The 17,607-nt window shown below is 45.3% G+C and overlaps 1 protein-coding gene across 1 annotated transcript; it reads left to right on the forward strand.

Moving 5' to 3' along the window:
* Positions 1 to 15,940: 15,940 nt before the first annotated feature.
* Positions 15,941 to 17,427, forward strand: LOC135673550 (aquaporin PIP2-7). The gene is made up of 4 exons (XM_065182597.1): positions 15,941 to 16,311; positions 16,399 to 16,694; positions 16,794 to 16,934; positions 17,029 to 17,427. The coding sequence occupies exons 1-4, from the start codon at positions 16,020 to 16,022 to the stop codon at positions 17,146 to 17,148; spliced, it is 849 nt and encodes a 282-aa protein (XP_065038669.1). The 5' UTR covers positions 15,941 to 16,019; the 3' UTR covers positions 17,149 to 17,427.
* The last annotated feature ends 180 nt before the right edge of the window (positions 17,428 to 17,607 follow it).

Genomic DNA, 17,607 nt, shown 5'->3' on the forward strand with positions numbered 1-17,607 from the left:
CTGCATCCAATAAGACAAGGGCTCCGTCGGATATCTCATATCCGAACCTCTACTCATCGCAATGCCTACCATATGTGTGTGACCCTCTAGGCCCAATATCGAGCTGGCCGTGAGTCATACCTGTCAGAACTCCTTCTAACTTAGTGAATTATTATCTCTGTAATAATTCACTCGACTCATCGACTACGGAAGTACTAGGCCACTACGCCGTAGTCCCCAGACGATACAGGGGAATCCAATCCATTGGACCTGTCTGTCCTCAGTTACCATGTACCTATAGTCCCTCATCCATCTAATATCCCAGAGACCGTATATCGAGCATGGTGCTGTCAGACCCATACGGTTTCTACTCGAGTCTCGCTCTAATCGGATTCTCCCGGAGAACTCTTTCTCTCTCAACCCGAATGACCCTGGCCAGGGATTTGTCTGAGCAAGAACACATAGGATATTCCTCTCATGACGCCGAGAGTGGATGATCCTCTGTCGACACTCAATAGCCCTCGTAAGGTCGACTACCACTCCCAATGACCAGCTGTACTAGATCTGGGAACAGCCAAACCTATAAGTCTGGTATCAAAGAGTGGAGCACTCATACAGGACATCCTTGGTGTCTCAAGTCTAAGGACCAGATACACCACTAGGACTACGGAATCGCTGTCTGACAATAAGGCATCATCAACCATCCAGCATTCCGTAAGCGGATCAATCAGTGAACTCATTCTCCAATGAGCACCTGTACTGTATCCCTAGTGTCCCTACACGAGCAGCTATGAGACCAGCTGCATCCATCATATGGACGGGTATACAGCACACCAGTCTATCCGGTTATCACGATGTCCTTCTCGAGTAACCTATGACCGGGATTATTTAGGATATGTGTTTAAAGGTGAATCGATCTCATTATCGTGATCTCATCATGATCCGATTCCCATTGCACAAATCCAAGGACATCACAATATATATATGCACATATGCAATTGTTATAAAGTGATATACGCCAAAATATAATAAGCAAAAAGATTATGTATCAAGTCACACGTGCCATCACTCACGTGATTGGCTTGCTGGGCACCTATGACTAGCAATCTCCCACTTGACCTAAAGCCAATCACCTATGTGTCTGATCCCCATCAGACTCCTGTGACGCTCATAGACAATTTGAGACAACGGCTTTGTCAGTGGATCTGCAATGTTATCTTCGGATGGAACTCTTTCCACTATTACATCTCCTCGGGTTACGATCTCTCTTATAAGCTGGAACCTCCTCAGAACACTTCTGATGAGACCCGGGTTCCCTTATTTGAGTAATCACCCCATAGTTGTCGCAATATAAGGAAGTCGACTTGTCGCTATCTGTATCGACTCCCAAATCTGTGATGAACTTCTTCACCCAGACTCCCTCCTTTGCTGCATCTGATGCAGCAATGTACTCCGCCTCTGTGGTCGAGTCAGCAGTGGTATCTTGCTTGGAACTCTTCCAGCACACTGCTCCTCCATTCAAGGTGTACACATACCCTGAATTCGACTTGCTATCATCGACATCAGACTGAAAACTTGAGTCAGTGTAGCCTTCAACCTTAAGGCTATTACCTCCATATACTAGTAAAAGATCCTTAGTCCTTCTCAAGTACTTAAGGATACACTTTACTGCTTTCCAGTGCTCCAAGCCTGGATCCGCCTGATACCTGCTCGTGACACTCAGAGCATGCGCTATATCAGGCCTAGTACATAGCATGGCATACATGATAGACCCTATTGCTGAGGCATAAGGTATCATATCCATGTTCGCCCTTTCTTCTAGAGTCTTTGGGGACATACTCGTAGAAAGCGATATCCCATGTCTCATCGGTATGAGACCTCTCTTGGAATTTTCCATGCCAAACCTTTTGACAATAGTTTCTATGTACCTGGACTGGGACAAGCCAAGCATCCTTTTGGATCTATCTCTATAGATTCTAATCCCCAAGATATAAGATGCTTCTCCTAAGTCCTTCATGGAGAAGTGTCTAGATAACCAAGCCTTTACTGTGGATAGCATTCCTATGTCATTCCCAATGATGAGGATGTCATCCACATATAACACCAAAAAGCTAATAGCGCTCCCTCTTACCTTTCTGTATACACAAGGCTCATCTTCGTTCTTAACGAAGTCATAAGATCTGATTGCCTCATCAAATCTTATGTTCCAACTTCGGGAAGCTTGCTTTAGTCCATAAATGGATCTAAGTAACCTACACACCTTATCTGGGCAGTTCTTGGACACGAATCCCTCAGGTTGCATCATATACACCTCCTCCTCCAGGTTCCCGTTGAGGAATGCGGTTTTCACATCCATCTGCCAGATCTCATAATCATAGTGTGCTACAATAGCCAATAGAATTCTGATGGATTTTAGCATTGCTACGGGTGAGAAAGTTTCGTCGTAGTCAACACCTTGCCTTTGACGATACCCCTTAGCCACTAGCCTTGCTTTATAGGTCTCTACCTTTCCATCTACTCCGATCTTTTTCTTAAAGATCCACTTGCAACCGATGGGTACAATACCTTCGGGTGCATCAACTAGGTTCCAAACCTTATTGGAGTACATAGAATCCATCTCAGAATTCATGGCTTCTTTCCACTTCCCGGAGTCTATACTCATAATAGCCTCCTCGTAGGTCTGAGGATCAATATCCTCTACATCCTCTGCTCTAATATGTCCCACATATCTTTCAGGAGGATGGGATACTCTATCAGACCTACGTAAAGTTGACACTTGTGTATTAGGTACCTGAACAGACTCGGGCTGTAGAGTGGTGCTTGAGCTTGGTTCCCTAACTTCGCTCAACTCTATCATTCTCCCACTGTCTCCGCCAAGAATGTGTTCCTTCTCAAGGAACACTGCTCTCTTAGCTACAAAGACCTTTTGGTCCTCGAGATGATAGAAATAATACCCACAAGTTTCCTTGGGGTATCCCACAAATTTGCATCGCTCTGTCCTTGATTCTAACTTATCGGGGTTGTGTCTTTTAACATGGGCAGAACAGCCCCAAATCTTAACAACCTTAAGATCAGGCTTCTTCCCTTTCCATATCTCATATGGTGTAGACACTACCGACTTAGTTGGAACTCTGTTCAGAAGGTAAGCTGCGGTTTCTAGGGCATATCCCCAGAATGAGATGGGTAGTTCAGCGAAACTCATCATGGACCGTACCATATCTAATAATGTACGATTTCTCCTTTCAGAGACACCATTGAGCTGAGGTGTATAAGGAGGTGTCCATTGGGATAATATCCCATGGTCCTTGAGGAAGTGAGTAAACTCTGTACTTAAGTACTCACCTCCTCGATCTGATCGAAGAGTTTTGATACTCTTTCCAGTCTGGTTCTCCACCTCATTCTTATACTCTCTGAATTTCTCAAAGGCCTCGGACTTGTACTTCATTAAGTACACATATCCATACCTTGAGAAATCATCAGTAAATGTAATGAAGTAGGAGTAACCTCCAATGGCATGAGTTGACATGGGTCCACATACATCACTATGTATGAGTTCCAACAACTCAGTGGCTCTCTCTCCAGTTCTACTAAATGGAGATTTGGTCAATTTTCCACGAATGCAAGGCTCACAAGTTGCATATGACACATAGTCGAATGGATCTAAATATCCATCATTTAGCAACTTTTGAATCCTTCTTCCATGGATGTGACCTAGCCTACAATGCCACAGGTATGCATTGTTCACCTCATCTCGTTTCCTCTTAGACACATTTACATTCATGATATGTGGAGTGGTGTCTAACATAAATAAACCATTATGCAATGTTCCTTTCGTGATGATCTTATCATCTAATAATATCGAACAACCATTGTTCTCAAAAACAAATTTATATCCACTAACTGTTAAACATGAAATGGAAATAATGTTTTTGATAATAGAAGGAACAAAATAACATGCATCTAATGCAATAAAAGCTCCACTAGGCAGATGTAGAGCGACCTCGCCAACAGCTAATACAGCAACTTTTGCTCCATTACCCATCTTTAGGTCCATCTCGCCTCTCTCTAATCTCCTAGGCCTTGCCAGAACCTGCAATGAATTGCATATATGATAAGCACTACCGGTATCTAATACCCATGTGTTATCATAAGAGTCTGACAAATGGAGACTGATCATGAATGTACCTGAAGCTTCATCAAGCTTTTGTTTCGCCCTTTCTGCAAGGTACTCTTTGCAGTTTCTCTTCCAGTGCCCATCTTTACCACAGTGGAAGCACTGGCCTTTGTCCTTTGTTGGGTCTTTCTTAGCAACCTTTGCTTTACCTTGTTTGCCCTTGCCCTTTCCCTTCTTAAGGGACCTTTCTGCTTTCCTTTTCTTTCTGGTCTCACCAGTGTAGAGAATTGGCTTCTCTTTCTTAATAGTACTCTCTGCCTCCCTCAACATATTGAGGAGCTCTGGGAGAGTCACCTCAAGCTTGTTCATATTAAAATTCATTATGAACTGTGAAAAGGAATCTGGTAGGGACTGAAGCACAATGTCCACACACAAGTTATCCTCTAGGACCATTCCTAGACCTGTGAGTTTCTCTATCCACTCAATCATCTTTAGGACATGGTTCTGAACCGGTGTCCCCTTAGTCATCCTAGCGCGGAAAAGGCTCTTGGATATCTCATATCGTTGAGTCCTTCCCTGTTCCTCAAACAATTTACGGACATGTAGGAGAATGGATCTGGCATCCATCTTTTCATGTTGTCTTTGTAACTCTGGAGTCATAGAGCCCAACATATAGCACTGAGCAAGAGTGGAGTCATCAATGTACTTCACGTAGCGAGCGATCTCATCCTCGTTTGCCCCTTCTTCGGGCGTAGGTATCACTGTATCAAGGACGTACACGATTTTCTCCGCTGTGAGAACAATTCTCAAGTTACGGAGCCAATCCGTATAATTTGGACCAGTGAGGCGGTTGACATCAAGTATGCCACGTAAGGGATTTGAAAGCGACATTTTCTGAAAATAAAGATGTAGCAAAATGAATAACATGCAGATTTTGCAAGAAATAAACTATCAAGATATGGACTTCTATCTTAATATGCTCCCACTATTTTACTAACGAGTCACGCGACACCCTCAGCACGTGAAACGGAAGTCTCCGGCAGACTTCTAGTGGGGATCAGGATCCAATCAGCGTCTTAGTGTAACCTCGAGGGACTCGACCAATCACACTAAGCCTAAAAGGTAGGCAACTCTTACCGATCACAACTCCTTGTGATTCCCGTCCTGTTCGGCCTCCGAATCACCATGGCCTCGAGGGACTCGACCAACCATGATGCTCGGTTAAGTCAACACCTTCGTTACAAGATGAGTCTGATTTGATGATATACCCTCGAGGGACTCGACCAAGCATATCATGCCCTCAGGTCACCGGTGACATCTCTATGTCGTAAGCAAGATAGCGAATCGCGATATAGGTGAGTCTCGAGGGACTCGACCAACTCAACCTACACCGGGATTCGGTTCCTACTCATAACGATGGAAGGCCACGTGGGTCAATCTAATTGCCTCACGTTTACCGACTTAATATTATCGAGAGATGTTTCTATAATTTGGTCTCCTAATATGACATGTCACACATATACATATTTAATATATATCTACATCGCATGCAAATATATATACTTATCTAGTATGTGTATAAGCAATCACATCAGATGATCATGGACCACAACCTAATATGATTAGGCCCGAGCCAGTAGGCCTAATCACTCACATCAAGATCTATGTGTGCAACGGTGCATCTCCATGCCCTGTGATCGTCCATCTCGTCCTCGTCGGTTTCGTCGATATCTTGATGCATCTCCATGCATCACGATCGTCCGTCTCGTGGGTCCCGCTGTCGCATCCACGCTCCCGCTGTGCCTCCTCATGTGATTACAACTTAATCATAGGCACGCAGGCCCGACAATAAACGAGAAATATAATGGAGGTTCGCAGACCTCAATAATAATAATCACAAGTACACACATCACACGGTCCATGATCATCCGTCCACACATCATACATCACATGTATAAATAATCATCATCATGTAGGACTACTAGATAATAATAAAAAATAATAATCAACTAAACCTTTTAATTAATTAATATTTTTCTGAAATCAGGGACATGTAGGGAATTTCTCAATTCCTAAGGGTATTTTCGTAATTTGGACAAAAGACAGAAACTGGAATTTCTCAAATTCCGAGGGGCAAAACTATCTTTTTCCCAGAAAACCCTAATGCCCTTTCCCCTTTTCGCTGCTGCCGCCGCCGCCACCCTGCCGGCGGCGGCCTGTGCGGCGAGGGGCGGGGCGCTGCCCTCGCCGCCTCCGCGGGCAGTTCTGCCGGCGAGGCAGCGCCCGCAGGCGGTGCTGCCTCGCTGGCGGCCGCCCCTGCGGGGTTTTTGCCCGTGGGAGCAGCGGCCACAGGCGCCGCTGCCCTGCGGTGCCTCAGCCCGCGCTGCTGCCCCGCGGCGCCTCTGCCCGCGGCTCTGCCCTGCGGTGCCTCAGCCCACGCTGCCAGCCCCGCCGGCCGCAAGCCTGCTTCAAGCAGGCCGTCGGCCGGCTGCTGCAGGCACAGCGCTTGCGCATGCGCCGGCGCTGTGCTGCCTGGCTGCGACTGCGGCTGCCGCTGCAGGTGGCTGCAGGCATGCAGATCGAGGGTAGCAACTGTTGCTGCCCTTCCTCGCTTTTGCGTCAACGATTTTGACGTCAATTTTCTTCCTAAACACAATACACGCAGTTCAAAACCAATCATTCGCACGAACAACCTGGCTCTGATACCACTGTTGGGAAATCATTGGGGGGCGACATCATATGCGCAGCGGAAGAACAAGAAAACAAAAATCCCCGATTCCCAAAAAGATGTTCGTCGTCGTGCGAAGATTGGTGCGCAAAAATCCGCAAAAACACAAAACTGCGTATAGAGATTGTGTTACCTAGGGAGATCGTATATCCCTGTTTCCTTGCAGATCCTTTGGAGAGGGTGAAGGAGGTCAAGCGTCCTCCTCTCTAGCGGTGATCCACACAGCAGGGTTGCGACGACGCTCCTCAAAACTCCAGGCCTACTCTGAGGTGGAGAGGGAGAGGAGAATAGGAAGGGCAAGCAAAGACTCTAGCCTATGAGGCTGTGAATCCCTCCTATTTATAGAGATCCCGTGTCAAAACCCTAATGGGTCCTTTCCCTAGTGGGTATTGGATCTGCATCCAATAAGACAAGGGCTCCGTCGGATATCTCATATCCGAACCTCTACTCATCGCAATGCCTACCATATGTGTGTGACCCTCTAGGCCCAATATCGAGCTGGCCGTGAGTCATACCTGTCAGAACTCCTTCTAACTTAGTGAATTATTATCTCTGTAATAATTCACTCGACTCATCGACTACGGAAGTACTAGGCCACTACGCCGTAGTCCCCAGACGATACAGGGGAATCCAATCCATTGGACCTGTCTGTCCTCAGTTACCATGTACCTATAGTCCCTCATCCATCTAATATCCCAGAGACCGTATATCGAGCATGGTGCTGTCAGACCCATACGGTTTCTACTCGAGTCTCGCTCTAATCGGATTCTCCCGGAGAACTCTTTCTCTCTCAACCCGAATGACCCTGGCCAGGGATTTGTCTGAGCAAGAACACATACGATATTCCTCTCATGACGCCGAGAGTGGATGATCCTCTGTCGACACTCAATAGCCCTCGTAAGGTCGACTACCACTCCCAATGACCAGCTGTACTAGATCTGGGAACAGCCAAACCTATAAGTCTGGTATCAAAGAGTGGAGCACTCATACAGGACATCCTTGGTGTCTCAAGTCTAAGGACCAGATACACCACTAGGACTACGGAATCGCTGTCTGACAATAAGGCATCATCAACCATCCAGCATTCCGTAAGCGGATCAATCAGTGAACTCATTCTCCAATGAGCACCTGTACTGTATCCCTAGTGTCCCTACACGAGCAGCTATGAGACCAGCTGCATCCATCATATGGACGGGTATACAGCACACCAGTCTATCCGGTTATCACGATGTCCTTCTCGAGTAACCTATGACCGGGATTATTTAGGATATGTGTTTAAAGGTGAATCGATCTCATTATCGTGATCTCATCATGATCCGATTCCCATTGCACAAATCCAAGGACATCACAATATATATATGCACATATGCAATTGTTATAAAGTGATATACGCCAAAATATAATAAGCAAAAAGATTATGTATCAAGTCACACGTGCCATCACTCACGTGATTGGCTTGCTGGGCACCTATGACTAGCAATTATTTGATTTTGTCTTCTTCTGATGATATTTTTTCTTGTGTGTGTCAGGATCTTGAGTGGGTGATTGACACAGGTGCTTCTTATCATGCTACACCTCGGAGAGAGTTTTTTGCTACATACAGGTCTGGAAACTTTGGTGTTGTCAAGATGGGCAACTATGGCACAGCAGACATCATTGGCATGGGTGATATCCATTTAAAGACCAACCTTGGCTGCAAGTTGGTGCTTAAGGATGTGAGGCATGTGATTGACTTGAGGCTGAATTTAATTTCAGTTGGAAGACTAGATGATGAAGACTATGAAAGCAGATTTCACAGAGGGCAATGGAAGCTCAGTAAGGGTTCTCTTGTTATAGCTAGTGGAAAGAAATGTCATACTTTATACAGGTTGCAGGCTAAAGCTTATGGTGAGCAGTTAAATGCTATAGAGAAAGACTTCAGTATGGAGTTGTGGCATAGGCGATTGGGACACATGAGCGAGAAGGGGCTGCAAGCTCTTTCCAAGAGAGAGGTATTATAAGATCTCAGAGGTATACATCTGAACCCTTGTATTAATTGTTTGGCTGGTAAACAACATAGAGTTTCATTTGCTAGTGCTGCTTTGTCTAGAAAAATGCATGCCTTAGACCGTGTTTATACAGATGTATGTGGTCCTTTGAGGACAAAAACTCCTGGTGAATCTGTTGATGTTCTTGGTATAAGTGGTGCACTTTATTTTGTCACTTTTATAGATGATTTTTCCAGAAAAGTTTGGGTTTATGCTTTGAAGACCAAAGATCAGGTTATTAATGTCTTCAAAGAGTTTCATGCCAGGGTTGAAAGGGAGACAGAAAGGAAATTGAAATGCATAAGATCAGATAATGGTGGTGAGTATACATGATTGTTTAATGACTATTGCAGGTCACATGGGATCCAACATGAGATGACAGTTCCTGGTACACCTCAGCATAATGCAATTGCAGAGAGGATGAACCGCACCATCATGGAAAAGATCAAATGTATGCTTTCACAGGCCAAGCTACCCAAAAGGTTTTGGGATGAGGCTTTGAGGACTACAGTTGATGTGATCAACTTATCACCATGTACAACCCTAGATGGTGATGTTGCAGAGCATGTATGGTCAGAGAAAGATGTTTCCTACAGGCATTTGAGAGTATTTGGTTGTCGTGCATTTGCACATGTTCCAGATAATGAGAGGTCCAAGCTGGATGGTAAGTCTAAAGAATGTATTTTTCTTGGTTACTCACATGATCAGTTTGGTTACAGGCTTTGGGATCCAGAAAAGCAGAAGGTGTTCAGGAGCAGAGATGTGGTCTTCTTTGAGGATTAAACCTTTGAGGATTTGAAGAAGAAGGCACCAGCCAAGACTTCTGTAGAAGGATTAGCAGATTGTGACCCAGTTATTCCTCCAGTATATCAGGGTGATGGGGGAGATGTGCAGGAAAATAGTGTAGAGCCTAATGTTGATTTACCTGCAAGACATGTTGAGCAAGAAGACGTAGGAGAGCAAGTTCCCGCAGAACCTCAGTTGAGAAGATCTTCTAAACAACGTCAACCTTCCAGAAGATACTCTACAGATGAGTATGTGATGCTTACTGATGCAGGTGAACCAGAGAGTTACCAGGAAGCAATTGAGAGTGAGCAGAAAGAGAAGTGGTTAGTTGCTATGCAGGAAGAGATGGATGCTCTTCAGAAGAACCACACTTATGATTTGGTGCTGCTACCAAATGGAATGAAGGCCTTGAAGAACAAGTGAGTTTTTAGGTTGAAGACTCAAGAATATTGTTCTCAACCAAAGTACAAAGCTAGATTGGTTGTGAAAGGCTTTGGTCAAAAGAAAGATATTGACTTTGAAGAGATATTTTCTCCTGTTATTAAAATGTCTTCTATTCGTGTTGCTCTTGGTATTGCTGCTAGCCAGGACTTGGAGGTTGAGCAGTTAGATGTGAAGACAGCTTTCCTTCATGGTGATTTGGAGGAGGAAATTTATATGGAGCAACTAGAAGGCTTCAAAGTCAAAGGTAAAGATAATTTTGTCTGCAAGTTGAAGAAGAGCTTGTATGGGCTAAAGCAAGCTCCAAGACAGTGGTACAGAAAGTTTGATTCATTTATGACAGAAAATGGATACAAAAGAACGGCTTCAGATCATTGTGTGTACATCAAATGGTTTGGTGAGGATTTTATTATTCTCTTACTTTATGTTGATGACATGTTTATTCTTGGGAAAGATATGTCTAAAATTGATAGGTTGAAGAAGGAACTGAGTGAGTCTTTTATAATGAAGGACATGGGGCCAGCAAAGCAAATACTAGGCATGCAGATTTCTCGTGACAGGAAAAACAAGAAGATTTGGTTGTCACAGGAGAAATACATCGAGAAGGTATTGGAAAGATTCAGTATGAGCAATGCTAAGCCAGTTGGTTCTCCTCTTGCAGGTCACTTCAAGTTGTGCTCAGAACAGAGTCCGTCAAGTGATGAGGAGAAGGAGAAAATGCAAAAGGTTCCTTATGCTTCAGCAGTTGGAAGTTTAATGTATACAATGGTATGTACGAGGCCGGACATCGCATATGCAGTGGGTGTTACTAGTAGATTTCTTGCAAATCCAGGCAAAGAGCATTGGGCAGCAGTGAAGTGGATTTTTAGATATCTCAGAGGGAGCTCTAAGGTTTGTTTAAGCTTTGGAGGTGGACCACCTGTGTTAACAGGTTACACAGATGCAGATATGACAAGAGATATAGATAGGAGGAAGTCTACTTCAGGTTATGTACTTACTTTTGCAAGGGGAGCTGTGTCATGGCAATCCAGGTTACAAAGGTGTATTGCTCTCTCCACCACAGAAGCAGAATATATTGCTGCTACAGAGGTATGCAAAGAAATGTTATGGATGAAAGAATTCTTACAAGAATTGGGGCTGAAACAGGAAAATTATGTGGTGCATTGTGACAGCCAGAGTGTCATCCATTTGTGTAAAAACCCAATGTTTCATTCCAAGTCAAAGCATATAGATGTCAGATACCACTGGATTCGAAATGTATTTGAAGAGAAGCAGTTACAGCTTCAGAAAATTCATACAGATGACAACGGAGCAGACATATTGACGAAGACCTTACCAAAAGAAAGACAGGAGATATGCCGACAGTTGGTCGGTATGGCTTCACATTGAGGAGTCATGGGACAGCCTCCCTTATGGGCTGAAGGGGGAGGTTGTTGGGCTGATGGCCCATATTCAGCCCATGTGGGCTTTATCAGCCCACAGCCCACACCCCCTCTTAACCTAACCCTAATTAAGATTAGGGGGGTGTGGTGGCTGCGTTTTAGAGGCAGATTAAAGCTATAAAAAGGCAGCAACGAGGCAGATCTTTGGAGCCACGAGATTCCAAAGAGAAGAAGGAGAACAAGGCAGAAAAGGAAGAGAAAGAAAGGGAAGAAGACAAGGACAACGCAGCGAGACTATTCTCAATCATCTAGCAGTGTTCTCATCTCAGGTTAGATCAAATCTACAGTAGGCTCTTGCTGTGATTACTTGGAAGTTTTAGATATTGTGGGCAGTGACGTGATCCTTGTATCCCAGTTATTCTCTTGTGGTTGTTACTAGGGTTTTGGGCAAGAGATTGAGATTTGTACATTCATTATTCTCATAGTGGATTATCTCTAGTTTGCCCCGTGGTTTTTACCCTTCACATTGAAGGGGTTTTCCACATATATCTTAGTGTTCTGTTTGATTGTGTTTCCATTTTATTCCGCTGCGTATTTTGGTCTTCTAGTATTTGTTCCTATACAAAGGTTATTCCTGTTTATATCCCCATCAGTTGGCGTAGTAGCAGTCGAGAAAGAAGACACTGCATCTTGCATGGAGACATCCTGAAGTAAATATATATATATATGCAGATATATATATATATATATATGAAGTAAATCTACCCACAACAAAACGTACATATATATATATATATATATATATATATATATATATATATATATATATATATATATATATATATATATATATATATATATATATATATATATATATATATGCAGATGGAAAGAAAAGCATGAAAGGGAAAGGTAAAGAAGTTATGCGCATGGGCTGAGCCCGGTAACGATTGCAACAATCTGTGGGGGCATTGGCGAGCAAAGGTTCACATCAGCCCAAAATAAACTCAAACAAGACAGACGCGTGAGAGGCCGACGACACATTCCAACCAGTTAAGGATGGAGAGATGAGAGGCCACAACCGGGCGAGAAAGGGATGGACTGCAAAGATGCTGCTACAGTTTCTTTCGTGTGAGGTCTGAGAGCATCTCGATTTGTTGTGCACCATGTATTAATATTATCTTTGAAGTGGCGACATGCGGCCTCGGAGATTTTTCTCCTTCAAAGCTGAAGCAAATCACACACGAATTTGTGGCAAGGAACAATATCGAACCTTCTCTAGCACTTAAGCCATGCTCCAGTTCAGTGTTTTTGGTACAAGTTCTTATGTCCTAATTCTAGAATAAGTGAAACTTATAGGTGCATGTCACAACAATAATTCCCTCATCTTCAGCGAGCCTGCTTCTCTCTCTCTCTCTCTCTCTCTCACACACACACACACACACACACTTCTTACTCTACAGTATTCAAAATGAAGCTAATTCCCATCATCAGAAAGGCTAATTGACTTGAGCTGCAGTTTTTGTAAATAATATGGATTGTTGCTGGTAGAACTGAGCTTTCCTTCTGAAAAAAAACGTGATGGTGATGCTTCCATGAAAACAGGCTTCGTTAACCTCTCTCTTTCTCTCTCTCTAGCCATCAAACAACGTTCAATCCACTGAAAAGATTTGTTTTGTAGCAGCCCGCCGACCAAATCTGTGGTTCCTTCTGGCTTCCAATGATTGAGACGCCATGCTTCGCTGGTCATGTTTGATTAACAAAAACCCTAAACCACTCTTTCAGCGAGCATATTCTCCAGAAAAGAAGCTGCCAGAAGAACCTCACTGTCTCATTAGATGCTGCCGCAGTTTTTTTATCTTCTTCTTAAAACAAAAAGAAGATATATCCAGAGAAGAAGCTGCCAGCAGAACCTCACTGTCTCATTAGACGCTGTTGCAGTTTTTTTATCTTCTTCTTAAAAGAAAAAGAAGATATATCCATGCAGTACAGATCATGGAAGCCCACCGTGCTTGTTGCTTGCTGAATCAGTTAACCTTCTCCAGCAGAAGTAGATACATTACTCTCGAACCTCCCACCTAAAAGATTCTTCTTTAATCCCCATGACCGCAGTCGAAGTCTATCCTCAAGGATGACGTGAGGATCACTTCATGTACATTTTGGAACTGCGAAGTGTGAAGGCCCCTTTCTGTCGTGGGCCAACCGAGTCTACCGAGTTACCGACCAACACTCTTTAGCTATTGTTTGACAGTAATGTTAGGATTACTTCTGTCAGTTGCTCTGATCCCATCAGAAACTTGCATTAGCTTGATCACTAATGAACCACAACACGATAACTAGCGAGAAAAATGAGAGTATACAAGGTATGACAGCTTATCATCTAATTCTTTACTTGAAAGAATGCATTCAATCATACGACTTTAACAGGATAGATGCGTGATGGGGATATGAACGTGACATGCACTATTTGCAGCGTGTTCGGATTCAATGATGATATATCGACACATGCCACTTGATGTGCCCAAAAATATATGATGTAGACCGTGTCTACTGTCGACAGGCTTCATTCACCCTCGGCGAGGAGCTGTCGAATTTTAGCTGAATTATCGCGCTTCTGTCGTTGGCCGAACTCTGTTTCCTTTAGAGCATTGATGATACACAACCTAGATATATCATAAGCAAGATCAATCTCATCTCGTCATGTCTCATGTGATGTGTTTCTATTTTCCAAGGTGTACAACATTTCAGCATTGAAATGATGAAGCCTTGTGCGAACCAAAACATGTTCGAATGCCTTTGCTTATTCTGATTGGGATTCTGTTGAGAAAGCTTGAAATCGAAAGAAGTGCAAAAAATTTCCTTGATGATGGTTCAATTTGCGCCATAATGCCTATTAAGTCCATTCGCTAATGTAGAATTATCACTAATCATTGACTTTGAGATATAATAAGCATTGGATTAAATAAATCAAATGGCGTCCGCCTCGTTTCAGGGATTATTATTGAGCAGTTGTCATGATTCATGTTTATCCATGCGCATGCTAAAATCGGTGAATTAAAGATTTGCAGCGAACCCACTCAAGGACGGATTTAGTGGTTGTTTGGATGTACGGACAGCCTAATTTCGAGAATCCCATTGGACAACATACGACCAGGATACACGTGTTGCGATTCCACTTGTAAATCACTTTGTTCCGTGACCATCGACAAGCAGCCGATGAGCGGGCCCGATGATGGTTGCTCAGCGGAAAAATTGGGGAAAGGTCGGTCCCATGTTACTTCCATCAGCTGTTCCGAGTGGCACAGCATCTTCTTCGAGTGTCCTTCTGAAACACTGAAGCAACGAGTGGGTCCACTATTCTGCTGGGTTTGAAGTGCGATTGCTGTCCTCGATGGCACGGCTGCGTTGTCTTTGGTATAACGTATAAAAAGGAGGTAAAAGCCCGGAAGCAGCCAAGGAAACCGACACGTTTCGGGAAGCGATCCACCATGATCGAACTGTTTGCTGTTTGGCGCTATGCATCGAGCGATCGAAGTACTGTCAGGTTGACGAGGACCGCCCCTCGAGGCGCAGCGAAAGGCCGTGAGGACGAAGCAGGGCCCGACTCCTTTTTTCCACGTGGCACGAGCTCGATCGCAGACTCGAGCGTCTCCTTTTCCTTTCTTGTCCCAGCTTGGGTCCGGTGCGTTGGAGATTTAAAGGGCAGAAAAGCCGTCGTTGGTTTGCATCTGGACGGCTGGTGGCCGAGCCGTCTCGAGCTGGAGTTGTCTCCTTGTGGCTCCCGTAAGGCACTCGACTGTGTGTCAGCCTAAGTTGGAGCGTAGCAACCAGTAGAATATTCCACAGTCGGCTCAACCAGACCGGATGGGACCGACACATTCCACAGATTTGGTTCCCTCGAGCGCTGCCCGGTCAAACATTTGGTTCACGGGTCACACGAATCAGGTTCACTCTACCGCCCAATTTCTATCTCGAGGAAGAAGAATAAAGGAAGAAAAAAGAGGACAGATCCGTATCTAAATATAGGAGACACACGTACACAAAGTTAATGACTGTTGGGTTGTAAAGGTTGGAAGAGCCGTTACATGGCAGGCTAGAGTTCCCTGTGCGAGAAGACGCAGCCTCATCTACTGCGCCACCCAGAAATGAATAGGAAAGATGATGAGCTCACATGGTCTGGCTGTCACCGGGCCCTACCTGGACCACCTTACAACTCATCTACCTCTTATCTCTTCACGACGGCAAACATCACGACACATAATCCAATAGCTCTTTCCCGATTGGAGCTGGAATCAAAAGCGGACAGGTGGAGCTGCCGTTGACGTGGGCCTTCTTCTCCCGAATACCTGAACTTACTATTCCTGTTTGTGTAAACGGTGGTCGTGTTACGGATTCGGAGATTTACTATGGCATGAAGATAACTCTTGAAAAGACGAGCCCACCAAGCAGGGCAGTCCACTTGCGATCCATAAAACCCCCCGCACCGTCATTCGATGATAGAGAAGACGAGTCACCGAGGGTAGCAGTAGCCGCAAGTGAGCTAAAGCAGAGAGAAGATCGCCATGTCGAAGGAGGTGAACGTGGAGGGGGAGCAGCCGCCGGTGAAGGACTACACGGACCCTCCGCCGGAGCCGCTGTTAAACTTCGGGGAGCTCCGGCTTTGGTCCTTCTACCGCGCTCTCATCGCCGAGTTCGTGGCCACACTCCTCTTCCTGTACGTCACCATCGCCACCGTCATCGGCCACAAGGAACAGAACGCGGCCGACCAGTGCAGCGGCGTCGGCCTCCTCGGTATCGCCTGGGCCTTCGGCGGCATGATCTTCATCCTCGTCTACTGCACCGCCGGCATCTCTGGTCCTCCTCGCCCACCTTTCGATTTTTAACCCAATAATTCAACTAAAATGCATATGTGCTAAATCCTACTTCGCTTGGGTTTTGTAGGAGGGCACATCAACCCCGCGGTCACGCTCGGGCTGTTCTTGGCGCGGAAGGTGTCGCTGATACGGGCGTTGCTGTACATGGTGGCGCAGTGCTTGGGAGCCATCGTCGGGGTGGGGATCGTGAAGGGGATCATGAAGCACCAGTATAACTCCCTCGGCGGCGGAGCCAACGTGGTCGCCGCCGGCTACTCCAAGGGTACCGCCCTCGGGGCCGAGATCATCGGCACCTTCGTCCTCGTCTACACCGTCTTCTCTGCCACCGACCCCAAGCGCAGCGCTCGCGACTCGCACGTCCCCGTACGTACCAAAAAGACAACACGCATGTCTACCCTAAATTACTGGTGTTTTTAAGTCTTTTTTCAGTGGATTCTGTTGACTTGAATTAAATGTTCACAGGTGTTGGCACCACTCCCCATCGGGTTCGCCGTGTTCATGGTGCACCTCGCCACCATCCCCATCACCGGGACCGGCATCAACCCTGCTCGGAGCCTTGGCGCTGCAGTCATCTACAACCAGGACAAGCCCTGGGATGACCATGTGAGACCATAATTTCGGGCATTATACGAATTCTTTCATGTCTGTGGTTGTTTTGGAGGTGGAATGATTGTGTTCTCTCCGGTTGTGCATGCAGTGGATCTTCTGGGTGGGTCCCTTCGTCGGAGCGTTAGCCGCGGCGGCGTACCACCAGTACATCCTGAGAGCAGCGGCCATCAAGGCTCTGGGTTCCTTCAGGAGCAACCCCACCAACTAAAATCAGATTCCTGAAGCATGCAGCAGCAGAAGCCTCGCCTTTTCTCGTCTTCTTTCGTTTGTGTGAATGATGATTGCACGCGAGGGAAGTGAAGAGAAAGGGGGATAGGGTAGCTTCTGATTTCCTTATTTTATCTGCCTTTGTTTCGTCTCTCTCAGCTTCTTCTTTGCCTTGTGTAATGTAAGGGGGATGTGTGGCACTCTGCTTACTTCAAGTTGGGGGAAACTATGGTTGTCTTCTAGTCTATTTCTCAACAACACCGTTGTCTGTTCTCAGTAACATCGTCTTAAATTGTGCTCATCGGTAGTCTAATTATGAGAGGGGAATCGATCTGCAGGACATATCACACCCACCACCTTCGGCCCTTATCTTTTGACTTGCCCTCCACTTGCTTCCTCGGCCCGTATCTTTTAACTTGTCCTCCACTTGCTTCCACCCAACTCTGCTCTTCTTTTACTT

This window comes from Musa acuminata, chromosome BXJ1-5 (genome assembly GCF_036884655.1).
Source record: "Musa acuminata AAA Group cultivar baxijiao chromosome BXJ1-5, Cavendish_Baxijiao_AAA, whole genome shotgun sequence".
Taxonomy (NCBI): Eukaryota; Viridiplantae; Streptophyta; class Magnoliopsida; order Zingiberales; family Musaceae; genus Musa; species Musa acuminata.

Bases quoted from the DNA above. Each gene is read 5' to 3' on its own strand.
- LOC135673550 (XM_065182597.1), top strand. From the start codon at position 16,020: ATGTCGAAGGAGGTGAACGTGGAGGGGGAGCAGCCGCCGGTGAAGGAC. The intron at 16,312-16,398 runs GTCCTCCTCGCC...TGGGTTTTGTAG, and splicing joins CTGCACCGCCGGCATCTCTG to GAGGGCACATCAACCCCGCG. The intron at 16,935-17,028 runs GTGAGACCATAA...TTGTGCATGCAG, and splicing joins ACAAGCCCTGGGATGACCAT to TGGATCTTCTGGGTGGGTCC.